This window comes from Apaloderma vittatum, unplaced genomic scaffold, assembly GCF_000703405.1.
Source record: "Apaloderma vittatum isolate BGI_N311 unplaced genomic scaffold, ASM70340v1 scaffold39956, whole genome shotgun sequence".
NCBI lineage: Eukaryota > Metazoa > Chordata > Aves > Trogoniformes > Trogonidae > Apaloderma > Apaloderma vittatum.
In genome coordinates, this window is record NW_009724084.1 from 5090 (window position 1) to 30480 (window position 25391).

Here is a 25391-nt window from a genome sequence, read left to right on the forward strand (position 1 = left end):
TTGTATGCTGCTACTGTGGGCAGCTCAAGCCAGTGACCTTCTAGCACGTTAACACGGTCTTTAGGAAAATTATTTTCCTACTACTGAACAGAGATGGTCAGCTTTCAAGATTTGGAGGAATGTTTCCTTATGTTATTCACGTAAGAGAAAAATAATCTGTCTCCTTCTCTGTAATTTGGCCACCTGCTTTATGCTCTGGGAAATGGTGCATTAGGTTTTTAATGTGATGAATGCTGTTCTGTATGGTTTTAGTCATCAGCTAGTTAAGTGGTGCCTTGAATGCATCAGCTTTGATAGCTCAGATAATCGTCAGTACAAATGTGATCCTTGTTGAAATTGCTGCTCAGCATATTAGCAAATGTTTCTATAGTGGTTATTTTATCCGTATTTTGAAAGGCTTTTAAATAACTGTTACGTATCACCCCCACTTTTGTAGCTGCACCCTGTGCTTTAGGGAAGCAGTTAGGATTACCTGGAATTTGTTTTGTAATCAAAGGATTTCCCTCTCCTCCTGCATTTCCTGGTTAGGAGTTGCCTTAAGTTTGGTTTCTTTAATCGGATATTATGGAACATCTGTGGTTAAATAGTGTTATAGTTGAAACCATTGTCCAAGCACAGACTGTGCATTGGTTACTACACTGAGGTTAGGGTGGGTGGGGAGAGGGAGCCCATAGTGATGTTAATGTAAAAGGCCATGCAGCAGTTTGTGTTAAGATAGGATCTATAAAATTTTCAGCGCTGTTTTTTATACAGTGGTGGACTGTTGAGTGTGAAGCCTGTTCATTAATGTGGTAAGAGTGTGAAATACCAGATTTTGCTAAGCTTCATGCTTTGCCTTTTATTGTTTGAGGCAGACAGCTCGAGCTGTGCTATTTATAGTCTTTTCGAGCTTGTTGCTTTATACTTGAACGCTTTTATGTTAGCTGAATTAAGAATTATGCTTGAAAATGTGACAGTGATTTGACATTTGTGCTACAGAATAGCATTTATTTTGAAAATGTCTTTTGGTTGAAGAATTGACTAGTGTTTGAAACAAACTCACAGAAATAAATAAAAATACCCTGTCGCAGGTTAGGGCTGGGCCGGCCACTAACACGGACAGACGCTCTCTAACCCCCTCTTCCCCCTCCAAACGAGAAGGAAAAACGAATGAGGCAGAGAGACTTACAGGTTAGAGAAGAAAAACTAGAACAGATTTAATGAAACAATAATGGAAATAATAGTGAAATGATAAAAATAAAGAACTATATAGAACTGTGTATATTAGCCCGATATCAAACCTGACTCCCTCCCCCAATATCAATCCCCGCTGGTGCTGCAGAGCAGGAGGCACCAGGGAAGCCCCAGGCTCAGCGGTGGCAGGAGCTGGATACAGGAGCTGGATTCGGGAACTCAGGATCCGGATCAAAAGCAGGAGATCAGATGGAGTCCTCCCTGGACACCGGCCATTGCAGAAACAGGGCAGAAACTCTCGTGATCACTCAATTTATACTAAATATGACGTATATGGGATGGAATTCTCTCGTTGGTCACCTGTCCTGTCTGTTACCCCCCCGGAGGTGCAACCTTTTACTTCCTTGTGACCCCTCTTACTACCCGGCACCCCCAGCGTGGCACACAAGAGCCAACAGTGGCCTTGGTCACTGTAGGAATAAGTATCAGCAAGAGCCTTTCTGCATTCCAGTCCCAGGCAGTACCTGTAAACATCAGGTGTTATCACTGCCAGTAGCACACACTGTCTGCAAAAACATGCTGCTGACTTCAGAGAGTGCAACCTTTTAGAAGAGACTAAACTGGAAAGTAAAAATCACTAAACAGAACTGGGTTTTTAGCTAAAATCAGGACAAAACCCAACCCAAAATCCAACCCTTGGATGAGTAAGAAATATTTAATGTGCTGTTTCTTCTTGGGCATGTAATTTCTGCTGTTTCCCTGCATGACCAAGCTTCCCCTGATAAAGAGATCTAAAAGTATAACATTTTTTCCAACCTAAGGCATTCTGTGATTCTGTGATTCTTTATAGTTGCTGCACTCTTCAAAAATGAACTTAAGGCAGATAGTTTATACCTGTTTACCTACTGGTATCAGTTATTTCAATCAGTTGGATCTTGGAGTTGATACACAGACACTTGATACTGCTTATGGTATTGGAATGCTTCCTATTGGTGTTTAGTACAAAATCTCCATACTTGTCACTTCTTTTTGGGTTAGATTCTTTTTTCTTTGTGCATACTGGAATATAAGTAGTTTACTGTGAGTTATCAGTCTGTAAGTTTTAGACCAGCGAACAGCTGATGGATGCAGAAGCTCAGTTATCCTTTTGACTTTGGTGAGACTAGTTGCACCGTGATGACAATAAGTGACAACTCATATTACTAAATGTTTCGTTGCAAGTTTGTCATGGAGCTTTTGTGTTGACTTCCCTAGCTATAAATCAATTGAATATGTTTACAGTAACATCATAAAATACAATACTAAGTGTATGAGCCATTAAAAGTGCAAGTATTCTTAACAACTTTTGGCAATTCTTTTAATAAGGTAAATAATTTTGAAGAAAAAAGGATTCCTGGAAGCAGAATATGTGTAAACGGGTGCTGAATATGTACTCATCAGATGTGCTTGCTTTTAAATTTTGCTGATTTGAAGAGAATGTTTTGGCCTCTTCACTAGTGTGTAGTACAGATCTTCTGCATTTTGATTTGGGTAGTCATGATTTTCTTAGAACTATTTGACTGCGGATCTTAAGAACCTCTGTTCTTAGTATCTTACTGAAAGCACTAGGTTTCAAGTTTTTGACTGAATGAACTTCTGTCCTATTAATAGAAATTCCATGTATCTTGTTTTTGAAGGGTAACACAATTAGGAAAGTTCTGGTTCTGCACCATTATTATTACAATAGCATACGTATCTGTTGCATTAGTAAATGTTTTTGTGTAAGCTGAATAAAGTTTATGAACTTAGTTGTGTCATTCTTGGCAATGGTAGTATTGAATAATAAAGAATTCACCCATATGCCATAAATAAAGTAAGTGTGTTTTTTAAGAATATCTTAGGAACAGTTGGTTTGGTGGGTTTTTTGTTTGTTTTCCTCTCCAAGTGTTTAAAGCATGCTAGCTTTAGAAATAATTAAAAAATCTCTCTCTCAAGATACCTTTAAATCAAGTATGAAAACTTTATGGATAGCTAAATTTAATGCAACATTCTAAATTCCCTTTGGTTAGAATTGTGACTAGCCCACTGTAAGTAGTTGTGGCAAACAAGAAATCATACTTAAAAGGGCTGTCTGCTCTCCAGTACTGTAAATCCATCTTTCTGTAAAATGAACTATTAATTAGAATCAGAGATGTTCAAACTTGACACTTTGCTTTTAGAGAGGTAAGATCTAGAGGTTTTGTTCCTTGGTTGTGTGTGTGCATATTTCATGAGTTGTTTTTTTTTGTTTTTCTTTTAATATCAAAGGTTGTCTTTCAATGCCAAGACTGTATTACATCAGTTTTATTAATTATAGTATTTAAAAAAATCACATATTTTCATACTGTTTTCTGTTCTATGTGGGTATCTGATTTTGTTAATATTTTTCATTGTTTAGTAAACATTTAAAATAAATACATTACATTTTAACATTCCTGCATTCTTTATGATGTGAAAACTTAATTCGGCTCCAGCAAAATCAGAGGAGACTGCCTTATTGACCGTGTTCCAGACATTATGCATCATTTATATATTGAAAAATGAAAACAAAATCAATGATCAGTTCATCTATGTGCTTCGTTAAACACACCCTTCCCCACTTTAAAACCTACCCTGTCAATCCCCTTCTAATCCTTCCTCTCAGATTTTTAAAGGTCTTTTCAAATTACTTTTAGTTCAAGGAAAATATTTTCTCCTCTAGGATTGGAATAGTATCCATCAGAACAATAATCCTGCCACCTATTTGGATTATCAGTCTTGCTGAAATTCAATGTATTGTGAATATTGTGAATGAGGCCACATGGATTGTTTTCTTTTTCTCTCACACAGCGGTTCTTCTAACGGAGCCATGTCTTTAAACAATACACTGATTTTCCTGGTTCTTTACTTGAAGTGCTGTGGGGGGTGACCATTTGATACAGTCTTAAGGAATATTATTTGTGGTGGAAAAGGGGACTTGAAAAGTTTGGTATGCTGCTGTAAATGATTGTGAGCACATAACTCTCCTGTCCCAGTTTCAGAAAAAAATGATGGTGTAAATGCATCCCAAAAGTGATGCTGTCGGTCATATTGTACTAATACTGTTGATCTTAGTCTGGCATTTGAACAAAGCTTGTGAGTAAATAGTTCCAGATTTGCAAAAGGTTGATTTTTTAAAACTTTTTTTTCATCACTAAATGCCATTTTCTCCTTATATACAGTGATCCCTCTGTGGTTTTCCTAGGCTTAAATTGGGTAATACTAAAACCTCATATGTTGCCTGACTGTGAAGAGGAAATCTTTTCAGGTTTCTTAATTGCTCTCTCTTGGAGTAGAAGTAGTGTTTGTTTCAGTGCCTAGTTGCAGCTTCAGATATTGAGAGAGGGGGATAGTAACACCACACTGTTTTAGCAGTTTGGTCACACTTGTCTTTATACATCCTATTTTTACACTTTTAGTTTTATAATGAGGTGAAAGTAAAGTGGCTTATTAATTAGACTTGGCATGACAAGCAACTTGTGTAACTGCTTTGTTGTAATGTTCTTTGTATAGAGACGCTGTGGGTAGACGGCAGGTGAAAATCCTCAGTATCTAGAGGAGAAGGATGAATTATGAAAGCAAGGAAAACAGAAGATTAATTACTAGCGTACGGTTTTGTTTGGTTACTTCTCAGAGTTGGGAGATTTTGACTCTGAAAGGATAGTTTATTGCAGTGGTCTAGCATGTATGTGAAGTACGTTGCGTATGTTTGTTTGCCAGCAAGTCCGCAAAGGTTTTCATCATTGGCAGCTGTTGTGTCTTTAGCAGGACTGTAGCCAGTTAAAGCTGGATCTGGTCATTTTTACTTTGCTCCGAAATGGTTTAAGAGATGGGGAAAAACACCTTGCCTTGTTCAGTGTCGTGCAAAGAAGCAACTGGTTCTTAGTTTTTCTTTTATAAATCTCTGAGTTTTGTGGAACCAGGAAGCCCTCAAACATGTTTTCTGTTAAGTTCTGGTTTCATGCTGTTGTATACAGGTGTCAAAATATGCCTCATTGTCACAAGGACAGAAAGAATGATGTGTTGAATTTAATGCTTTTGACACTTAAGTTGTCAGTTTTTATCTTTATCTCAAGTATATTTAAAAATGTCAAATAAAGAATTTTCATAACTTTATTTCTTAATTTTTAAAGAGTTGTTTTCAAGGTCTCCAGTTCTATAACACATGCCATCCTTTTCTTCTTGCTATGAAGAAGTTAGAGCAAAGCCAATGGGCAAGTTTAAATTTCACAGATAGTTTTTACTGGAGCTTCACATGCTACTGACTTCCTAAATGCTCTTGTTATACTTTTGTGATAATTTTAGCACTTAAAAATCAGTGACTGAAGTGTGTAAATTTACTGTCATCTTCCTAGTTGGTAATCTCATTATTCAGTAGTACATAATGTTGGTTTTATTGGTTGTATTCATAAAGGGTCGCAAGCGTGATAATATCTTCCTTTTAAAGGAAAGTATTTTGCCTCTAAGGCAAAATCAGTTTTACTTCTAAGGGAAAGTATTTTGATTTTGCCTCTACAAGGCAAAATTAGGCATTAATTACCTTTTAGATTGTGTATTGTATTTCATGACACTAGAAGGAAGCCGTGTTGTTCACAGTGGTAAAACTGTGAACCGCCCCATCATCATTTTGAAATTAGACTTGCAAAAGAGTGTTAGAAATTAAAATGATGCAGTGTGTCACATACACTGATGGAAGGAAATACTAGTGTAGAGGTGTGGACTGTTACTCTTTTGTCAGTTGAATGACAAACTTCAAAAAGGGTTGAAAACTGATATTTAAAGCCATCGTTCTTGGTGTAGCTACACGGTGCAAATAATTCCAGCTGTTTTCTGTGATTTTCTTCCTGAAAGATGCCCCACTGTTTTTTGTTCACGTACCCGAACCATCAGCTTCCTTCCTGCCAGCTTCTATTGATTCCATGGTAGCCAAACATGACTTTTACCACTGGTTGCTACTCTCTCACCCTCCCCTCCCTGTCCCTATCTTGTGTCTTGTCCATTTTGCAGGTGCCACTGATCGCTACATCCCTGCCGACCCATACCCTTACTTGGTAAGCAGCAGAGAGGGTGGTAAACCAGGTATAAAACTGCTGTCTGGCTCCACGAGGGTATGACAAGCGTTGGCAGCACACAGGGTGGAAATCCCAGCTGTTTATAAAAGACAAGATGGTACTGCAGTGGCTAGTATTTATATCAGTGTATGCCACCGTTGATCTGCAGCGTAGCTGTGCAGTCTCATTTATGAGCGGGTAGTGGAAGAAAGGAAAAGATGACTGTAGTGTTAATTTGGCAGGTGAATTACTGTCATGATTGAAGAATTTTTGACTCCTTTGTTGATATGATCTCTAAGGTCCCTTCCAGCCTAGGCCATTCTATGATTCTGTGACATTCTGTTTGGTTCTGGTGTGGCGATGAGTTTGAAGACCATAGATTTGAAGCCTATTCTGACCATGGCTGCTCCTTATTCTCGTAAGAATTTTGCGTGACCATCTGTGTGTTATTTTTCATTTCCTTCATCAGCTGTGTTTCTGCTGTGTAGCACTTAGAGCACTGAAGCACAACTTTGTTTATTTTTGGAAAAGTGGTGGTGCAGATAGCTAAGTAAATGATACGTCTTGGGAAGCAGGCGAGCTGCATGTGCCAGACAAAAGGCAACGTACAACGTGAGCTGTCACTATGATTCAGCCTGGGCAGCAGATCAGGAGGGCTTCTGCGTTATGTATCATTGAATGCAGAGCCCTCTTACAGAGTCCTCACATAAATCACTTTTCACCATGGCTAGCCTGTCTTTGTGGGCTGCTTTTGCCTGCATACTATTTAAGCAAGTCATAGCAGTCCCTAGGGACTTACCCACCTCATTTCCCTGACATCCGTAAGCAAGAGCTCTGCAGCACGGTCTTACATAGCTGATCTTTCTTTTCTCTTCTTTTGGAGTAGTCAGTTTGGTTAGTACATGATAGGATGAAGCAAACGTCTTACCTGCTCTGATGATTTAATAATTCAAGATAATTTGTTTTAAAATATTACTATATTCTGGATGTTAAATTTAGCAAGGCTAAGTGTTACTCTTCTGTGTAAAATTCAGTGGCTGAAAGCTAAGACTGTGTTTCCAGAGATGTGGTTGAAAAGTTGTGTGTACAGATGAAAATAGTAAAGTCCTAATTATCACTACCCCAGCGTGTGGCTAGCGTTGGAAATGAAAACAGTAAAATTTTGTTGTAATGGCATCTTAAATTTTGTACATTTGCTATAAAAAGGAGAATTGGCCTCTGTCTCCTGCCCCCACTGCTACCGAGCTGCCAGCGTTTGGAAAAGCAAAATGCTTATTGTACTTTACCTTTGTTAAACCTCAGCCCGTAATTTCCTTACCCTTCTAGGAGTGCCCCACAGCAAATAAATCACTCCAAGCTGAGACAAGCGTAAATCCCACCTGCCCTCCTTTCCGTGCCTACCTCTGGCAGTTGCACAGTGCGCTGCCTCAGAGAGGCGAGTTGGCTGAAACCTAACGCTGTGCTCTGGGAATGGGTAAGGGCACTGGTTCATCTTCAGCCAGCTCAGTTCCTGAAGCCAGTGTGCCACTCTTGTGTGGCTGATCTTCCCAGAGGAGGCATGGTTTCTACATTTCTGTTTGTGATTCAAGGTTGTTTAAAATGCAAAGAGAGGCTGGCAGTGCTGATAAAAAAGTGGTTACCGGTGTTTCCCTACCCTCACACTGTCCTATCCCTCTGTCAGGGAAGGCCCTGCTGCATGTGCATGCTGAAATAAATGAGGGGATTGCTCTAGGTTAAAACTAACAGCTATTTTTATCTCAGGTCCCTGGTCTGGTTTTACCATGTGGCTGCGGAAGAGTTTACCTCCAGTACCAAGGAGGGTGTGAGAGCAAGTGGCCAGAAGCGAGAGGCAGACAAGGCTTGCTTTTGTCTGTGGCTCCACTAATTTAAAGTGCCTTCAAGTGTTTATTGAGCTATGGCCTCACTTGTGGAAGTGTGGGGTATTTTATGTTGTGAAACATCTGTAATGAGATGAAATGCTCCAGCCGGTGTGTTAGTGAGGCAAACAAATGGCATAAAGATGAAGGCGGACTGTGTGCTTGCTGGCTTGTTAAGAAAATTAATTCTGACAGAGGAGCAGATTCCTTCCTGAAGAACATATTTCTGAGGATTTTGGTGGAAACAGCAGTGAGTTTGGAGGATGCAAATAACGGCATTTGAAAATTACCTGAAAAAACAGTTTAGAATTGAATGTCTCTGTGGTCTTAATTCCTCAGTGATTCTTATTCATGGAACGGTTTTGTTGGCTGTGTAAACTTTCTTGACCACACTGAGAAAGGCAAGAAGCAGATGTGATGTCTTCTAATGGCACACTGATTAAAAAAAAAAAATCAGGAAAAAGCAAGAAAGCAGATGCACTCTGTCTTTTAGTGGCATACTGATAAAAATCCAGGGAAATACGAAGCATAGGAGCTAAACAGAAGAGGAGAAATTATAGTAGTGCGTTGAATCAGAAAAAGTTGTGTATTTAGAGTTAAAATGATTACTTTAAAATATCTTTTTGACTTAGATAACTCTAATAGATTTGGTTCTATCTGTGCTGGGTTAAGAAAGCTTTAATTACATCCTATATGTAGTCACAAGCTTACAGAAAATCATAGTTTATATGTGTAAAATTTTCTCAGGAAACCCACTGGTTAAGTCTATTCAAAAGGCAATGCCACGTGTTAAATTGAGATCAATGTTTTCATATGCATCAGTTATGCCGTATAGACTGTAATCTTAAACTGTCTGATGTCTTTATTTTATCATTCTCTCCAAGTAAGGAAATGGGAAAGCATTCTCCAGTCTTAAAGATTAATTTTTAACATGTTTTGGTAGTGAGAACAAGCTTAACAATCACTAAGAGCAGCCAATCTCATGGGGAAAAAGTTCTGATTAGTTGACTACAGCAACTATAAATAATAATTAATCTTTTTTTTGTGCATGAGCAGTACCCTCTCATTTCATTAAATTTCCCATTTTCTTCTTAACCAATGCATTTTTGTTTGTTTGTATTGGTTCAAGTTCTCTATTTTGTTGATATAAAGAACTTGGGTATAAGAAATCATTTCAGATCATCTGCGTGATTGCATCAGACATTAACGTGCCATAGCCCAGGGGTCATATGTAATCCGTCAGGGTAATTCATCCGGACTGAATTGGAAGGCGCCTGCGGAAAAGATGAATGGTTCTCCTGACGACAGCAGTCTGCTTTCCTCTACCAGCTTCTTAAGAGGCGCCCATGTTTCTAACACACGCTTTGGTGAAGAGCTGAGCGTGTTCATGTTTGCTGTGAACATGGTCCTTGGGACAGGTGAAATTCAATGCGCCTCTGCAGAGCTTCCAGCAAATGTCGGGTGTTGTGTATGGGCAAGAGCTTGGTCTATTCTGCAAGTGCAGTAGGTCTGTTGTGTGACAGAGAGGGCCGAAAGAAAGCAGACTTGTTCAGCTGTGTACTGACAACAGAAATTGTCAGCCCATTCAGGAATAATTGATTTAGGAATTGACATCTGTCTCTTCTATGTGTTCTCAGATATTCCGCTCTCAGGCACGCAAACTCAGGCAAAAGATTCTGTGGCACTTAGTTAATGACTTCCAAATGAATGAGGTCGCTAATGCTCCTGTATGTGTGGCTGTAGTGCAAAGAATTGTACTTTCACTTGCATAAATTGCTGAGTATTGCAGATTGCTCCCCTGATACAGGATGTATATATGTGATTGGTGGTATTTATACAACTTTGGCAGAAATTATGAAGCACTGCTTACATAGAGAGGCTCAAGAACAGCCCTTTTGTAGTACCAGTAAAATAAAATGTGGTTTTATTGTTCTTTAAGTTTCACTGAAAGTATGATTTTTAAAGAAATTTCCAAATAGCTCCTGAATGCTGCCTCTGCCCTTGTCAGACTGTGTATTGTGTGCTGGAAACGCAGTGGTAATCTTTACATTCTTCAGGCATGAAGTGCCTGGCACTTCTGGTATCACTAACCTGAGTGAAACACACAATGAAATGAGATCTAAAATGCCCAGTCAGATTGATGTCCTTTTAGAAAAAAAAATCATAATAAGATGATGCTGTTCAGCACAGCTTTTTTTTTTTTTCCCGATTTCAGTTGCTTTCTTTTATGATTTGACAGCAGGTTCTTTAATATGGATAGATCAGAGGAGTATTTTTCCTCACTTGTTTTCAAGAAAGCCTACAACAAAAGAGAAGTTTGAGATTTGCGTTTCCATTAAGTTCTTTGAGACAGACTAGAAAGTTTTTCTATCGAGCTACTGGGAAGAGGATCAGTTATTCCAAGCTACAAGGGAAAATTTGACATTTCTTAGTGAATTGTCTTAAAAAGAAAAGTCTTGATGTCTTTTTAAAACTTAGAGTATTTTATTTGCATTTTATCGCCTAAATGTGTAAGTGTTTTTGGAATTCCTCAGCTTTAATCACCAGTAAGGTGTGCCCTGTTCATCACAGAAACGCAGTGCCGGTATTGTTTCATGCTTGAAACAGCTGAACACAAAACTAGTGAAGAGGATGATTTAAATGAATGTTGGACATGATCTTTCCTACTTTTAACTGGAGGAATTTACAGTTTAACTATAGTTTGGGTCAAATAAGAGACCCAAACTCTTCCTGAATAGGCTTAAGATGCAAAACTGTGGGGAAGAATCAAAGATTCCTGTTTGTAAGAAACAACATTTGTGTGGTTACTGAAATGAGAAATAATTAACTACCAAGTGTTCTAGATCGTGCCAGCGTTTTTATTTTCCTTAAAATACACTCAGAACAATGTATTTGCCTGTACAGGTGAAGGCTACTGTGCTTTCATATTCAAAAGGCCACTGTATTAGTGTATATTTTCAATATGTAAATGAATGAACAGTTGCTTACCCCTGCTACAGGATTAGAAAAGCACAGAACTGGTTAACTGGCTCATTCTTTTTATTTAGGACATAACCTAAAACTGGCTGCTGCTTATGTTGAAAATTAATTTTATATGTCTGCAGTATAAAGAGTTTTGCAATTCTAGCCTCAAATACCACCATGAATAAAGATCTAGTATACGGTTGTTGGTTTTGTTGTTGTTAATATATTAAGTTCTATGTATTCATAATATGTATGAGTACTTGCTTGTGAAAAGCCAGTTTACTAGCAAAGAAATCAGTATTTTTTTGACTATTCAGCATATTGTGACTAATAAGGAATCTGACATTTAAATCTTTACTAATAAACAAAGGCTTTACAGATTTTGAATGGTAAGTCGTTCACTAACTCTTAGGCTCATAACATGCCTTTGGAAAGAAGCTAGGATTAAAATAATACACAAACCATGGTTTAAGTTACCTCTTTGTAACACTGGACATTAGAACAACATTAGATCAACAGTAATTTAGGAAAGTAATTCATCAGCTGTTACCCAAATGGAAATAGTATTTGTTGTGGGATGAAACAAAGTGTTTTAAAACCAATTGCTAAAATTGGATGAAGAAAAACATGACTAAACAACAGCTTTACAAATAGAAATTTTGATTTCACTGCAGCACATATTCCAGTTACCTTTTCCAAAGATGCATCATTTTAATTCAAGAAAAAAAGTTTGCACCTGTTTGTAATTGTGTGTGTACCAGCAGTGCTTTAGCTTTTAGAACCTGCAGCTGTCTTACAGTGTGCTCAGATTATAAAGAGAATAAGTTTTTTAATAGAAATTAGGTGCTTTTGCATGCACGTTAGTTGGCCCTAGTTAAGTACCAGTTTATTTTTCCCTTGTCACTTGGGTACATTGGACTTCCTTTTCCATTCAGTCTTGCATGAAATACATTTAAGAATCCTGAAATTTAGTTAAAATTCTCAAACGTGTACAGTCTTTGTCCCTAAAGCTTAGCTTACGTTTTCACATTTAGTAGAAGAACTACACATAATAGTGTGTAAGGTGAAATGCCTTCTGACTGACACTTCAGCTGTCAAAACAAACATCTGCCAATACAAATGATGTTGATCGTTGTGAATTTCTAGAGTGTGAAGTAGTGACATGATGTTAGTCTGTCGTAATCACTTGGTAGGAGCTTACACAAGCATGATTTTTGAAGGGTAGAATAGGCCTGCAGATAATAAATGTATTTGGAGTGCTGTTGAAGACATTTTTTTAGCAGCATATCTAATCTCATTTTTGTATTTGCTGTTTTTACTTACATTACTTTGTTCAAGGTCCTGATTGTGTTTAGAATAACATGTACAGATCTCTTTCAAAAGGTCAATGGACCCTCTTCTGTCAAATCCTGAAAATGATAGTGGTATTCCTGGCCTACTCATTTCATGGAACTGAATTCGATAAATAGGCTTTTTATCCTTTAGTGGTAACAAAAACAGATCAGAGATGTTATGAATCTCATTTTGTGGGACATATGTTATTGCAGGTGTTGATTTTGCTGGATCTGTCCTTGTGCTCAGGAATTGTTTCCTCTGGATACAGTAATTTTTAAAGATCTTTATAAAGATGATGGATGTTACATAAAGAATATTCTTATTTCCAAAACAGCAAACAAATTCTTACACTCCTTGTACTGCATACTGGGGGAAAATCATCTCTAGCTATGGAGTAAATAGATTTATCAGTTTGTTATTTATCATTTGATTTTGAGAATACACATTTTTTTCTGTTTTTTTCCACTTGTTACTGCTGTTTAAAATTAATACTCAAATGTTAGATGGAGACTCCAAGTTGGAGTTATGATTTAACTTGTACAAATCCAGAAAAATTGAGCATGTTCTCTAAAGAGGTGTAAAAATTAATTGCAATATTAAAATTGTGGTAGAGTAGAATACAATGCGTTAGCAGTTTGATGATGGTCTGACATGGCAGTTATTTTCAGTAGAATATTTGCTGCCCATCATTTTTCTGCTCTTTTTTTTTCATTGTGTTGTGAGTACGGTAACAACAATAAAATTAATGTGTTCTTGTTTCATTGGTGGGTTTCTCCCTCCTTTTCAAAACCAATTTTCTTCTCTACACAAGTGATGAGGGAACGTGAAATAACAAGGACACTTTCCGTAGTGTCTGTGCAAGTTCTTAGGTCATTATGGATGAGATTTTATATTGTCGAGGAAGTTGTAGCAGCTCTCTGGTCCCCTAATGATAAGAAGCTAAACATCAGGCAGCGTTAGTTGAGTGGTACTTTCTTGCAATTGCTGTTTCTTCTACATGCGGCTTACCTTAGCGTTTTCTTCCAACATGATGAATAGAGGTAAAAAACCCAATAAATCTTATAGCACTGCTGAAAAGTAGGATGATTAAATCGCCAGTGAAACTTTGAAGATGAATGCACATAGCTGATCTGGTTTTGTTCTTCTGTAGGTGATGGATGTGGACACACTGTTCTGGGTCCTGAAAGTGGAACACTTGCCTCAATAAACTACCCACAGACCTCTCCCAATAGCACAGTTTGTGAATGGGAAATTCGTGTAAAGCCTGGGCAGCGAATTCAGCTCAAATTTGGTGATTTTGATATTGATGACTCAGATTCTTGTCATTCAAGTTACTTAAGAGTTCACAATGGGATTGGCCCCACCAGGACAGAGATAGGTAAGAGAATTTATTACTGGTAATTGAAAACTATTGTCTTGTATAGAACTTGGATATACTATTGGTACTTTTATTACTTTTGAAATTGCTCCTTGTTTACCTGCTCTGAGCCTAGAAACCTACTGTGTGTATGGTATTAGTTAAGTTCTTCTCTATAGCCCTAGAAACCTGTTGCAATTCAGTTGGATGTTGGGCAGGGTAAGCCGTTGCCTGAATATACTGCTTTGTACAATGTGGCTTCTGAGTCTTCTCGGAAGTAGTGAAAGGGAGGAAGTGTTTTATTATTAAAAGGAATCTCAAAAAAGGTAAAGAAAGGAATTTTAGTAATACTGTAATCAGAGTTGTGTTTTTCCTGAGCTTCCTGTGGAGCAAACCCTGCAAAACTTGACGGAGTGCTGTGCGTACCTCACCACAGTAGAAAAACAGCCATCAGAGACTAATTTTAGTAAATTTCATACTGATAGATTCTCCTGCATGCTATACACATCTTCAGTACAGGTACAGATGTAACTCTATAAAACCAAATGTGGTAGAGAAGACAATAGTCTGTTTTTTCTGATTCTCTGGTGATGTGCTCATTTTAGCCTTATTTCAAGTGTGCTTGCCATTGTTGCTCAGCAGATGAACTCTTCTGATTGGAATGCCAGAGTATTCTTAATATAATTATATAGTATATAATGATAGCAGAACATTCTACATTTCATTTGTGCATACAACTAGATGGTAAATGCAGCACGGTCCTATAATGATCTTTGAATCTTCAGACTCCCAAAGGAAACTCCACCATAATGTTTGGGTTTTGTTCTCAGACATTTCACCATAACTTGCAAAGTTCTTGTAAGGGGTGGAGGGGGATTTACAAAACTATGAGGGTCTTCATTTAAGAAGGAAAAAAGAAAAGAAAAGTAATATGTATCTGTCCTGAAATGCCTTCTTTTTATAGGAAATTACTCTGATTTTAGCTCTTCATCTTGGTGGTGTTAAAGGATCACAGGCTTAAAAAGTTGTGTATTTCATACATGCCCCATCTTCTCATAATGTCCATAGCTTAATTTTCATCCTCTTTAAGAGGACAAATTGAATATCGTTACTATAAGGCAGTGGGGTGTTGGTTTTTTATTTTTTCAAATAGCAGTGTGATGTTACCGTCTACACCAAGCTATATTTAGGATTTTGAGACCCTTGTAACCACATAAAACTCAGAATGGTCATTCTTCCTTCACGAAAATAAGTTGTTATTATGCAGATTGATTTTATTTTCTTTCTTAAAGCTTTAATATGGTGAGAGAGAGATTTACTTCACCAGGATTGTTTTTGTGCAACTCAAGTGCTGATCCCACTAAATTGAGGGGGTTTTATAAACAGACTAGCTTTGGAATGCTATCTTTAACCTTCTTTTCCAACTGTTACCTAGGTAAGTGTCTGTGAAAATAAGTATATGCTTGCAGCCGTTGAGCCAGACTTGGTCTAAAATAGGAAATGCTGAAGTCCTTAAATGGCAAGGAATGTCCAGTTCTGATAAGTCTATTACTCACTTTTACAAGTGACTTAATGGGTTTGAGTAAATTTTCTACTTAATTTGTTTCTCTTTCAGCTGTTCCCAGCTGGTGTAGTAGCACAGTCTGTTGATCAAATGTGTGTGTGTTACTCTGCTCTTAATAAATTAAATCACAGAACAAACAGTGATATTAACAGTGGCATATGCAGATAATGCAGATTCTTGAAGGTTCAGGTTTGAAGCTGCAAGCACTGGAGAGGTTAACAGTGACCTGAATTTGTTTGGAAGAAACCTGAAATTATCCTAAGTTTTTCTATTCAGGACTGCAGGTATGGTCTAACACTAAAATACTTGTATTACATAAAATCTGAAATTCAGTGATACCTGCTTTAACCCAAAATAAGTTAAAAGTCTTCTGATTATACTGAAAAAGCATGTAGGTTAGTTCATTGATAAAGAGAGGTTTTCTAATGAAGCTTTTAAGGTCTATTTCTCATTACAAGACTTTTGAATATTTTTCTGTAAATCAAAAGAGATTCAGATCCTTAGTGTTAAGTTTGTCTCTAAGTAAGATCTAGAGGTGGTTTTTATTAGATTTCATCACAGTCCAGTCACTGTGCATCTACAACCAGATGTACTTAATAAATATGTATAATATAAGCCCAGATCTGTAGGAACAGGGAGTCTAAGCTAGAGTGGGAATTCCCTCTCCTGCTGCAGTGTTGATGCATGAAACCACTTGGGGTCCTTCAGTGCCTCAGTACAGACAAAATAGTAATATTCTGTTTTCTGTACCTACCATTGACAGAAGTGTCACAGCAGTCGTGTTTTGTCCATTTCTAGTGCCTGCTTTTCAAAAAGATTGCTAAAAATCTGATGAGAGGCCAGGGAGGAGTTAGAAAAATAATTTATAGTTACAAAAGTATATCTTGTCATGAAAGATAAAGTGCATTAGTCTGCAGTTTGTTGAAGGCTGGATCTGCATGGTGCAAGCAGTGCTGCATAGTTTATCCAAGTTAGATTTAAATGTCTTGCCCTCTGTGTTTGCCCAAAGAAGAGGATAAATGGTGTCTTGAGGACAGTCTGACCTAACCTGACAGGAGTCTCATGCAGGTCAATTGTGTAACAAGATCCAGTGGCTGAAAACCAAACTTAAAAAAAAGGAAAAGTGGTAATTGGAAAAATCATCATAATGAGTGCAATTAATCATTGAAACAACTTAGAGCAAAACACAGGGTCAATGTGGAACATTGGTAAAAGGGAATTTACTTTGTAACTCTTGCTGATAACCAGTTTAAGTAATGAATTGAGGTAAGGTTATATATGTCCAGTCTAACCCTCCCCTGTTACAGCTTGAAGCCATTCCCTCTTGTTCTATCACTAATTACCCTTGAGAAGAGACCAGCACCAACCTCTCTACAATGTCCTTTCAGGTATTCGCAGAGAGTGATGAGGTCTCTCCTCAGCTGCCTATTCCTCAAACTAAATAGCCCCAGCTCCTTCAATTGTTCTTCGTAAGATTTAAAAAAAAAAATGATGTTCCAATTCCAGTCTGCATAACCACTGTTTTAAACATCTGAATTCAGGCTAGTGATTCCAGTTATGACGTGTTAATGGAAATGCCCGTTATGTACTATTTTCCAATCCCTGAAAAAGAGAGTTCTACCCAAATGTGGCAGAAATTATGGGAAGAAGAATGTAAAACATAGGAGTCTCAATTCTTTTTTTGCTATTTTATCATATGATGACATCATACTATCAAGAAAGCAAATAAATGAATGGTAAACTGAAACATATATAATGTCAGTTGCAGCTGGTGGTTATCCATTTGATTGCCTACTGCAGATTCTTAAATAGGTTTATAGATGATTTACAGTATTGAGTGATCAATGGAGCCTGTGGAACAGAAGATATTTATTTTTTCTTAATAGGTTAATGAACCAAGCAGTATTTTATTAAAGCTTGTAGTTAGTAGAGCTTGGGAATTCTGTGTTGGCTTGGGTTTTTTTAACAGCCATTCACCCAGGTCATGTCATTTGGCAATAGTTCTAGAACTTTGTGGGGCAAATATTGTCAATATCTGCAGACTCCACCTTTAAAATTATTTTTTTTTGGTCATTTTGGATGGCAAGAAAAGCATCCAACTGCAAAACCTCTCTTCTGTTTTGCTATAAAACCTAAAATGAACCTATCTTAGTGATACTCACACAGTCTCGCATGTTAATGCTGAAGTGCAGTGAATCATGCCTGCTGTTCTCCAAACTTAAGAAAACTAATTGACAGAAACTAGGGAACACTTGACAAGGAGTAAGTGACCCAACATCTGAGGGAAGAGAAGGACTTTTTTTCTTACTTGCTTCTGTAGATGATTCTCATTGCCCTAACTTAATCCTTTTCCTTGACAGATTTCTCATGGTCGTTGAAGAACTGACTGGAGGGTTATGCATTGCTAGAGGTGACTGGGATAAGGTCACATTTATTTGCAAGTGTTCTGGGTATGAGAGACTCACCTGTTGACAGTGACAAAATAAATGTGGGACCCATATTCTGCCATTTGCTTTAAATGAACACCAACTGCATTATTTAGTGTCATGCACATGTATTTGGTTTTGAATATACACCAGAAGTATTTTGAGCTTACACTGCAAATGAAAAAAATATGCTTATTGTGTATGTTGCTTTTGGTCCATGCCTGTTCTCCTTTTCTCCATAGGAAAATACTGTGGCTTTGGCTTTCAGATGGATGGTTTAATTACTTCAAAAAGTAATGAAGTCACGGTACAGTTCATGAGTGGAACACACACTTCTGGACGTGGATTTCTTGCAGCTTATTCAACCACTGACAAATCAGGTATGTATAGTTATTTGGTAATTTTAAAAATTATATTTGAGAATTTTTCTGAGCTGTCTAGTAAAACCACAGGACTAATTTGTTTATTCCCACAAATTAACTTCTAAAATTGAAGACTTTTAATACATTCTTTCTGATACTTCTGCATAAGAAATTGAACTGTCAGTTATCATAAGTTACTGTAGATTTAAAGAAATGGTATCAAAGCTTAACTTGGAGAGCAGAGGAAGAATCACAGGTATCTGTTATGAATGAAAGAGCTGCTTCAGATAGAGGATGAAATGCATTTTTTTTTTTCAGGTTTTCAGGTAAGTATTCAAGGTGGTAGATAACTACCAAGCCTTCTTACTGAACTATATGTATTTTATACAGACCAACCTTGCTGAAAATTGTATTTCTGTAATGGTATCCCATAGTCCCTCAGCTCTTTAATTATGTAATCTGCTGACTGCTCCTTAGTCTTTTTGCCATTATTTCTTCCATATCCATCCCCCCACCCCCCCCAGTTTGGTTATCCCAGCCTCTAAAAAAGGTCGCTGAGTTTGTTTTGCATCTCCTTCCACTCGTTCTAAAGATGAGTGACATACATGGTCCGGAAGGGAATGAAGGATTGCCAGCAACTGTTTCACAAGGCAAAAGGCATGACAAAACCCTTTCCAGATGTAATTCGAAAAAGAGTTTCAAATTTTAATATTTATTTTGTGGGTTTTCTGTTGCTTTTCTCTCTATATGTGCTGATACACAGCAGACAGGAACATGAAATTTGAGCTACCAGTCATGGATGCCGTAGCATGGCACTCTGTAATGTTTGTTCCCTGTGCTGCCTGGTTTCAGTACTGTAGGACTGTTAAATGCAGAAAATACAAGCCTGTTTATCCAGCTTATTAATTTAGTTGTGTGAAAAGAGCCCATGTTTGTGTCTCTGAATTATCTTAGGTTCTTTGAAGTATAGCTATACATTAAAATGAAGCTGCACAGAAAATTATTTTTTGTAGTGTTTCCCTTCTTATCTATGTCACATTCTCAATGAGTTTCCCATTTACTCAGACAAATTATCAAGGTTCTACTGTAATACGAAATCTGTTGCAAGAAATTTTAGTAGGAACGTGGGGTTTTTTCATTCTTAGACTTTTGTTTAAGCCATAGAGGCTCAAATGTATATATATTAAAAAGCATACTCAGGCTTGTTGTCTTTATCATCCTCTTGACCGAACATTTTTTCTTTCCAGACCTAATTACCTGTTTAGACAATGCAAGTCATTTTTCCGAACCAGAATTCAAGTAAGACTGATTTTTACGTGTTTTCCCCCAGACTTGTAATGAAGTTATTTTAGTATTTCTACTTCCCTTCCTTATGTGTACTTGATGCAGCTTGAAAATCAGCTGTCCAGACAATTTAAGAAACAAACTGATTAGGGTTAGAGCTGAATAATTTTGACAGTTGTACTTTTCCTTCCCCTCTCTCTCTCTTTCCCATTTTTGTAACTTACATGCAGTATACAGTAGAACCTCGTTAATTTGCACTAATGCATAGGAGCTAATATCTCATTCCCATAGAATACTGCTTTTATAAACACATATTAGAGCAGGTATGTGCTTTAAATACTGAATTTCATATTGCAGTTACCTAAGGAACACAAAACTATGAAATATGTTAAAAATTACAAACCCATTTCACAGTTTAGTGTGAATTAATGAGGTTCTGTGAAGACAAAAAAATGCTGTACCTTCTGATGGGGGACACGTATGTAATTTCCCTGTTTTTTTTCCCTCCAATTCCATCTAAACTAAGGACAACGTTCGAAGCAGCAGACTGTTGTGAAGTTCATAAACTTACCTTGTGGAGCGTTACTTCAGCCCTGGCATCATGAAATGTTTCGAAGTGCAACCTTTGCATTTCTCTAGCGTTTTCCCAAGTTCCAAAACAGGGCTCTAACTGTAGGTTCTGGCCCTGCTTCACATGTGCTGAAGTCTTGGTCCCACTATTTTTGTGGTAGCTACAACTTTGCTTCAACTGTTCTTGAACTGCAGTGAAACTGTTAATAGTTTACTCCAGTTCATGGTTAGGTCTTGAAGATGTAATAGGTATGAAGTGGCACTAGAACGTAAACGCGAGCTTGTGTCAGAGGTGCGTCTTGCCTCTTCTCATGAGCTAATGCTATCAGCTGAATTTGGCCAATTTTTTTATGATCCAAGCATTGCAACGAGCTATCATAAAATAGCATTACTTTTCAGATGTATTTTTTAAAGATAAAAAAAAGATATACAGCTCTCTAGTTTATAAAATAAAGTTCATTAATATTGGTACTTACGTGACTTTCAATTTACAGAAGCCATGCAGTATTTATATTATAAATGCTGGCTTTACTAATTTATTATATTGAGACTGGAAGTACAGCTGAGACTGAAACATTTTCAAATGTCCGTTCTCCTGTTGTGTACTTCTCTTCCTTAGTAGTTTTATGTCTTATGTGATACCTCTTGGATTAGAATATATCCTTAAATAGTGATATGTGAATGATAACAGTGTATTTTAAATAAAAAACAGAGTAACTATTTTATAACATTTTTAAGAGCTGTAGTTGCATGCATATCTTGACTTGATACTTTGTTCTCTTCCAGTAAGTATTGTCCAGCTGGGTGTGTGATTCCTTTTGCTGATATTTCAGGCACTATTCCCCATGGATACAGAGACGTAAGTAAAAGTGCGGTGGGCTCATGTGAATTTTAATAAAATGCACAATGTATAATTAAAGTCAGTTATAGTTGTTCACAGTAGTTCTGCTGCCTGGGTTCTGGAATTTGTATGTCCTTAAAGTGAATAGCATGACACGTTTTGGTTTGGTTTTTTTTTTTTTTTTTTTTGCACAGCTGCTAAATGGCTGGTGCTTCAGCTGTTACCATTTCTAAGAAGTGAAATAGTGTAGTAGAGACTCATATTTTTGTAAGGCCTGCTGAAAAAGGTGTATCAAACTATTGTTTTCTACTTTCTGATTTGTTTTTGTTGGCTTTTTCAGGTTGGAATATTTAGATTTATAAAGAGAGAACCAGTTCTTTCAATGGTGTCCTCTTGTTTTTGGTACTGTAATGCTTCTGTAAATAGAGGGTCTCTGTGGTTATCTTAATTTTTTTTAGTTTCCATGGTTATCTTAGATTTGTTTGGTCTCTCTGGTTATCTTAGTTTTTTTAATAAGTGTGCAGCAGCTACAAAACCATTTGCAAAATAGAGTTAGTACTATAACATTAATAGTTCCATAAACTGGAATTGAAAATTAAGATAACGTATTGTTTACTTGAAACACTCCAAAAAACTTTACACTGTTTTTCTGATCTAAGCTTTTGCAACTGAATTACCATGCCTGCCATAGGACTGGAGGATGCTTGCTTTATTTAAGTGATTATAATTTTGCTAGCAGCCTAGTAAAAAATTCCAGTAAGTATCTTTGCTTACCTTAAAATACTCTTTTTAATAAGCCATTAAGTCTAGCACAGAAGAAAGACGATTTTAAAATGTTAGTAAGCAAAGATTTTAGTATTAAATATGAAGCTAAATTGTGCCTCTGTCAAGGGTTAGGGCTGACTTTCTTTTCACAAATATGTATAAATCCTAGGCTATTTGCTTAATTACCTGCATGTAAAAATATCACCGTAGTGTAACTGTGTTCTGTGTTCAGTTCCACAGTGAGTCTTCACTAAATGGTGCAAGATAATTTTTGTAGCTAGTAACAAGGTGAAGTTGGTTCTCTGCTTACCATATTTGCAGCATCTGTAGGAGTGCTGCTTGTTGGGAGTATTTATTTTGCCAAAATCTAGAAAACCTGTTTTATGCAGAGGAAAAAAGGAAACTTCAGGAATTAAATGCCCTGTGACTCTGTGTACTTTATTGCTCTGAATAAAAAGGCAGAGGATTTCCTAGAAGTCAAGCTCTGTGGAAAGAAATAAAATTGTGCTTTAGACAACGCACTTTAGACAAAGTTTCAGGTAGAGATTTCTCATGTATCTCTTTCAAATGATCAGCAGCTGTTCACTGCTTTAAAGAATACCCTAAGTCTTGATTTTTTTTTTTGGTGTGTGACCCTAATGTCTACAGTCTTGGAGGACTTGAAGGGCTCATTGCTGGCATCTTCTGGGAGGAGAGAGCCTCATCTAGTGCAGAATCCCATGCGCTTCCTTTCAAGGGAGAGCAGGAAGGGAAAGGGGAGCTGTGTGCATGAGCGAGACATAATTCCACTTATTTAGAAAGCTTTTGGGATATTTGAGGGTGTGAGGAATAGGGTTAGGGTTCTTATGTGCGAATGAGGAGAATTATGTTAGGAAATGTCTTGGTGAGCTGATATTCTTTGCCAGTGAGCTTGAGGTATAAGGGCATCCTGGCCTGCTGCGCCATGTGGAGCACATTTAAAATAATGACAGAAAGGAAATGATCCATGAAACCTTCCTTCTCTGGGAAGGACCTGCTGATTCCTTCTTAAAGGATTGTGTTAAGGCTCTCTAGCACCAGTGGACTCATGGGCAGAGCAGTGCAGCAGATGTGTTCAGTAGCACAGCTAGCAGTTGACTTGGTTTGGGGGAGCAACTGTTAACAGTAAATAAAAATCTGCAGTTGTTTATTGACTTGGGCAAGCTCACACTGATAATAACAAAGTAAATGTGGTTTCTGGAAGGTATGTTTAGAGATACCCAGGTGGTCTTTCACAAACAGTTTTGGGCCCGCTCAGTTTGCTAAAATTCAGGTTGATCCCTGTCTCACTGGATGCAAGCAAGGAGCTACAGAATTGCAACGTGTCCGTGTGTACCCCAGTGCTGTGCACTGCAGGACACCTCTGAGGAGCTCTCTCTGTGCCTGATACACTGTGCATTGCCAGCAAGCCCCCAAAAGCCTTGGTGCATGTGATGGTTGGGTGCAAAGCTAAGCAGCTAAGCCTTTTTTGAAACTGGACCGTTTCTCTGCCTCTGAGCACTAGGACGTTTCTTGGACAAGCCCCTTCAGTCTGGAAGAGTTTGCTTTCCAGCTGGAGATCTCCTGGGCTAGTTTTGGTCCAGGAGGCAGAGACATCTCACTCTGCTCACTGCTGCGCCCAAAGTGCTTGGTGTGGTGGGTCACTCCTGCCCCCTATGGCACAGCTAGCCTGCAGGCAGGGAGGTGAAGGGGTCACTGTGACATTTGGTGGTGAATTCGGGCTAGGGGTTGTCCAGGAAGAGAATGAGAGGACAGAATGTCCTGCAAAAGCTTTTCGTGTAGCTGATCAGCATTGACCTGTACAACACAGGTGAACATCATCTTCAGAAGAAACTGTATTCACGTATTGCTGTGGGTTTGTCTGGATCAGAGTGTTGGATGGTTACACCATGTTTAACTATGAGTTAAAATGAAAATACAATAGATTGGCTGAAAGCTACAAAATCTGCAGTGCATCACTTCTTAATTGTGAGAAAATTAATAAACATACTTGCAATGTGCTTATTATTAAAAGGTTTCCTATGCATTTATGTATTCAACTTCCAACATAATAGATTTATTGTAGGCTGAAAGTCTGGCTGTCTGGCTTTTCAGACTGATTCACCTCGCTGTTTGTTTGAGCTTATTTAATTAAAAGAATTACATTCCAAATACATCTGGGCAAGGATGCAGTAAAGTATAGGACCTTCTTGTTGTGGATTTATAGATTCTATAATAAAGCAAAGATGAACGGTTTCTAAATAATAGAAATAACAGTTAAATAAGAAGAATAGCTAGCTAGAAGAGATTCTAGCTAGAAGAGATTCTAACTGGACAATGCAGCATTTACGGTATACAGTGTAGTATTTGTTTACAATGTAGTACTAAATTTTGCTTTTTTCCTCTCTTCTTCAAGTCATCATCACTTTGTATGGCTGGTGTTCATGCAGGCGTTGTGTCAAATACTCTGGGTGGTCAGATTAATGTTGTAATCAGCAAGGGCATTCCGTACTACCAGGGCTCCCTGGCGAACAATGTCACCTCAAAAGTGTAAGTGTACTTCCTATGACCTCCTTATCTTTAGCACCTTAGATTTTGGCAGTGCCTCATGGTGGGATTAATTTCAGCTAGCAGAGCTACAGGTTCCTTTCTGTAAGGTTCTTACAATGCTATTTTGCTGCATTGTGATTGTTTTGCCAGGTATTTTTAACCTCTAGACTATAAAGGTTGATTTTCCAAATTGCACAAGGAGATTTTTATCTTCCAAAATGCTTGGCATGACCATAAATTCCTGGTGGTCTGTGGAAAAATAATAACGTAACAGCAACTTTTTCATTGCAGGGATAAGAGTGTAACTTGTCAATTAATCTGAGAAGCCCCAGGAATGAAAGTGATCAGAGGAGATTGATTCTTGTTATTATGATTAGCTTAATTTAAAAAAGGAAGCGTTTTAATCAAGCCTTCTGTTTTGCTGGGCAGATGTTTGCGTGAATGCCTTTAGCTCAGTATCTCTGGACAAGATTTCAGTTGAAAAGGTGCTTGTACTGAAAGCACTGCAGCTTGGTGACAGGAGGTGTTGCTTATTGCTTATTTAGGCATATATGCACAGGATTTAGTGGTAAACAGGTAAAAATAAATTGAAGATAATTTGTTTTATTTCTCCTCACTGACTACTGCAAAAACCATCATCTTTTGTTCTCTGCAGGGGACCGTTATCTACAAGTCTCTTCACGTTTAAGACGAGTGGTAAGCATTATCATGCATAATACATGTTCATATAAGTTTTGTGAGTAGAAATAAATGTGCAGCTATTGTATTTCTTAATTTTTGTTCTAGTTAATGAGATTTTTTACTGCATTTCTCAGTAGTGGTTATTTTTGAATTGTTATATTATCTCATTTTGGTGATTAATAATGACTACATTTGTAGATACAGTGATGTTATAAATTAAGCCTTGCTTATCTGCTGAATGTGATTCTTTCGAGATATGTTCCTCTATTATAGTCTGGTTTCAAGTAACGTGACTCCCACCTCCCACACTTTAAACGTGCTGCTAAAGTCCAGCTGGGCAAGAGTTGCTCTTTATTTCTAATGACTGTGCATGCTAGTTTTTTTCCCAGGTTTACTGCTTACACTTTCCTTATTTTCTGCTGAGAAAGCTAGCAGAAATCCCAAAATGATTCCTCAACTTTCTCCACCCCCTTTTACTTCCCCCCCTCCCATCCCCTGCTCTGTATTCTTGCATTACTTGTCTCTGTATTACAGAATCACAGAATGTCAGGGGTTCGA

General features: G+C 37.7%; 1 protein-coding gene across 1 annotated transcript; it reads left to right on the forward strand.

Moving 5' to 3' along the window:
- Positions 1-9422: 9422 nt before the first annotated feature.
- LOC104276148 (discoidin, CUB and LCCL domain-containing protein 2-like) lies at positions 9423-24848 on the forward strand (the record flags this gene model as incomplete). The annotated part of the gene is made up of 7 exons (XM_009872344.1): positions 9423-9555; positions 13587-13814; positions 18026-18163; positions 19393-19444; positions 20786-20858; positions 24019-24152; positions 24808-24848. Coding segments are annotated over exons 1-7 (799 nt in total), but the record flags the coding sequence as incomplete, so codon positions are not given.
- Positions 24849-25391: the final 543 nt, after the last annotated feature.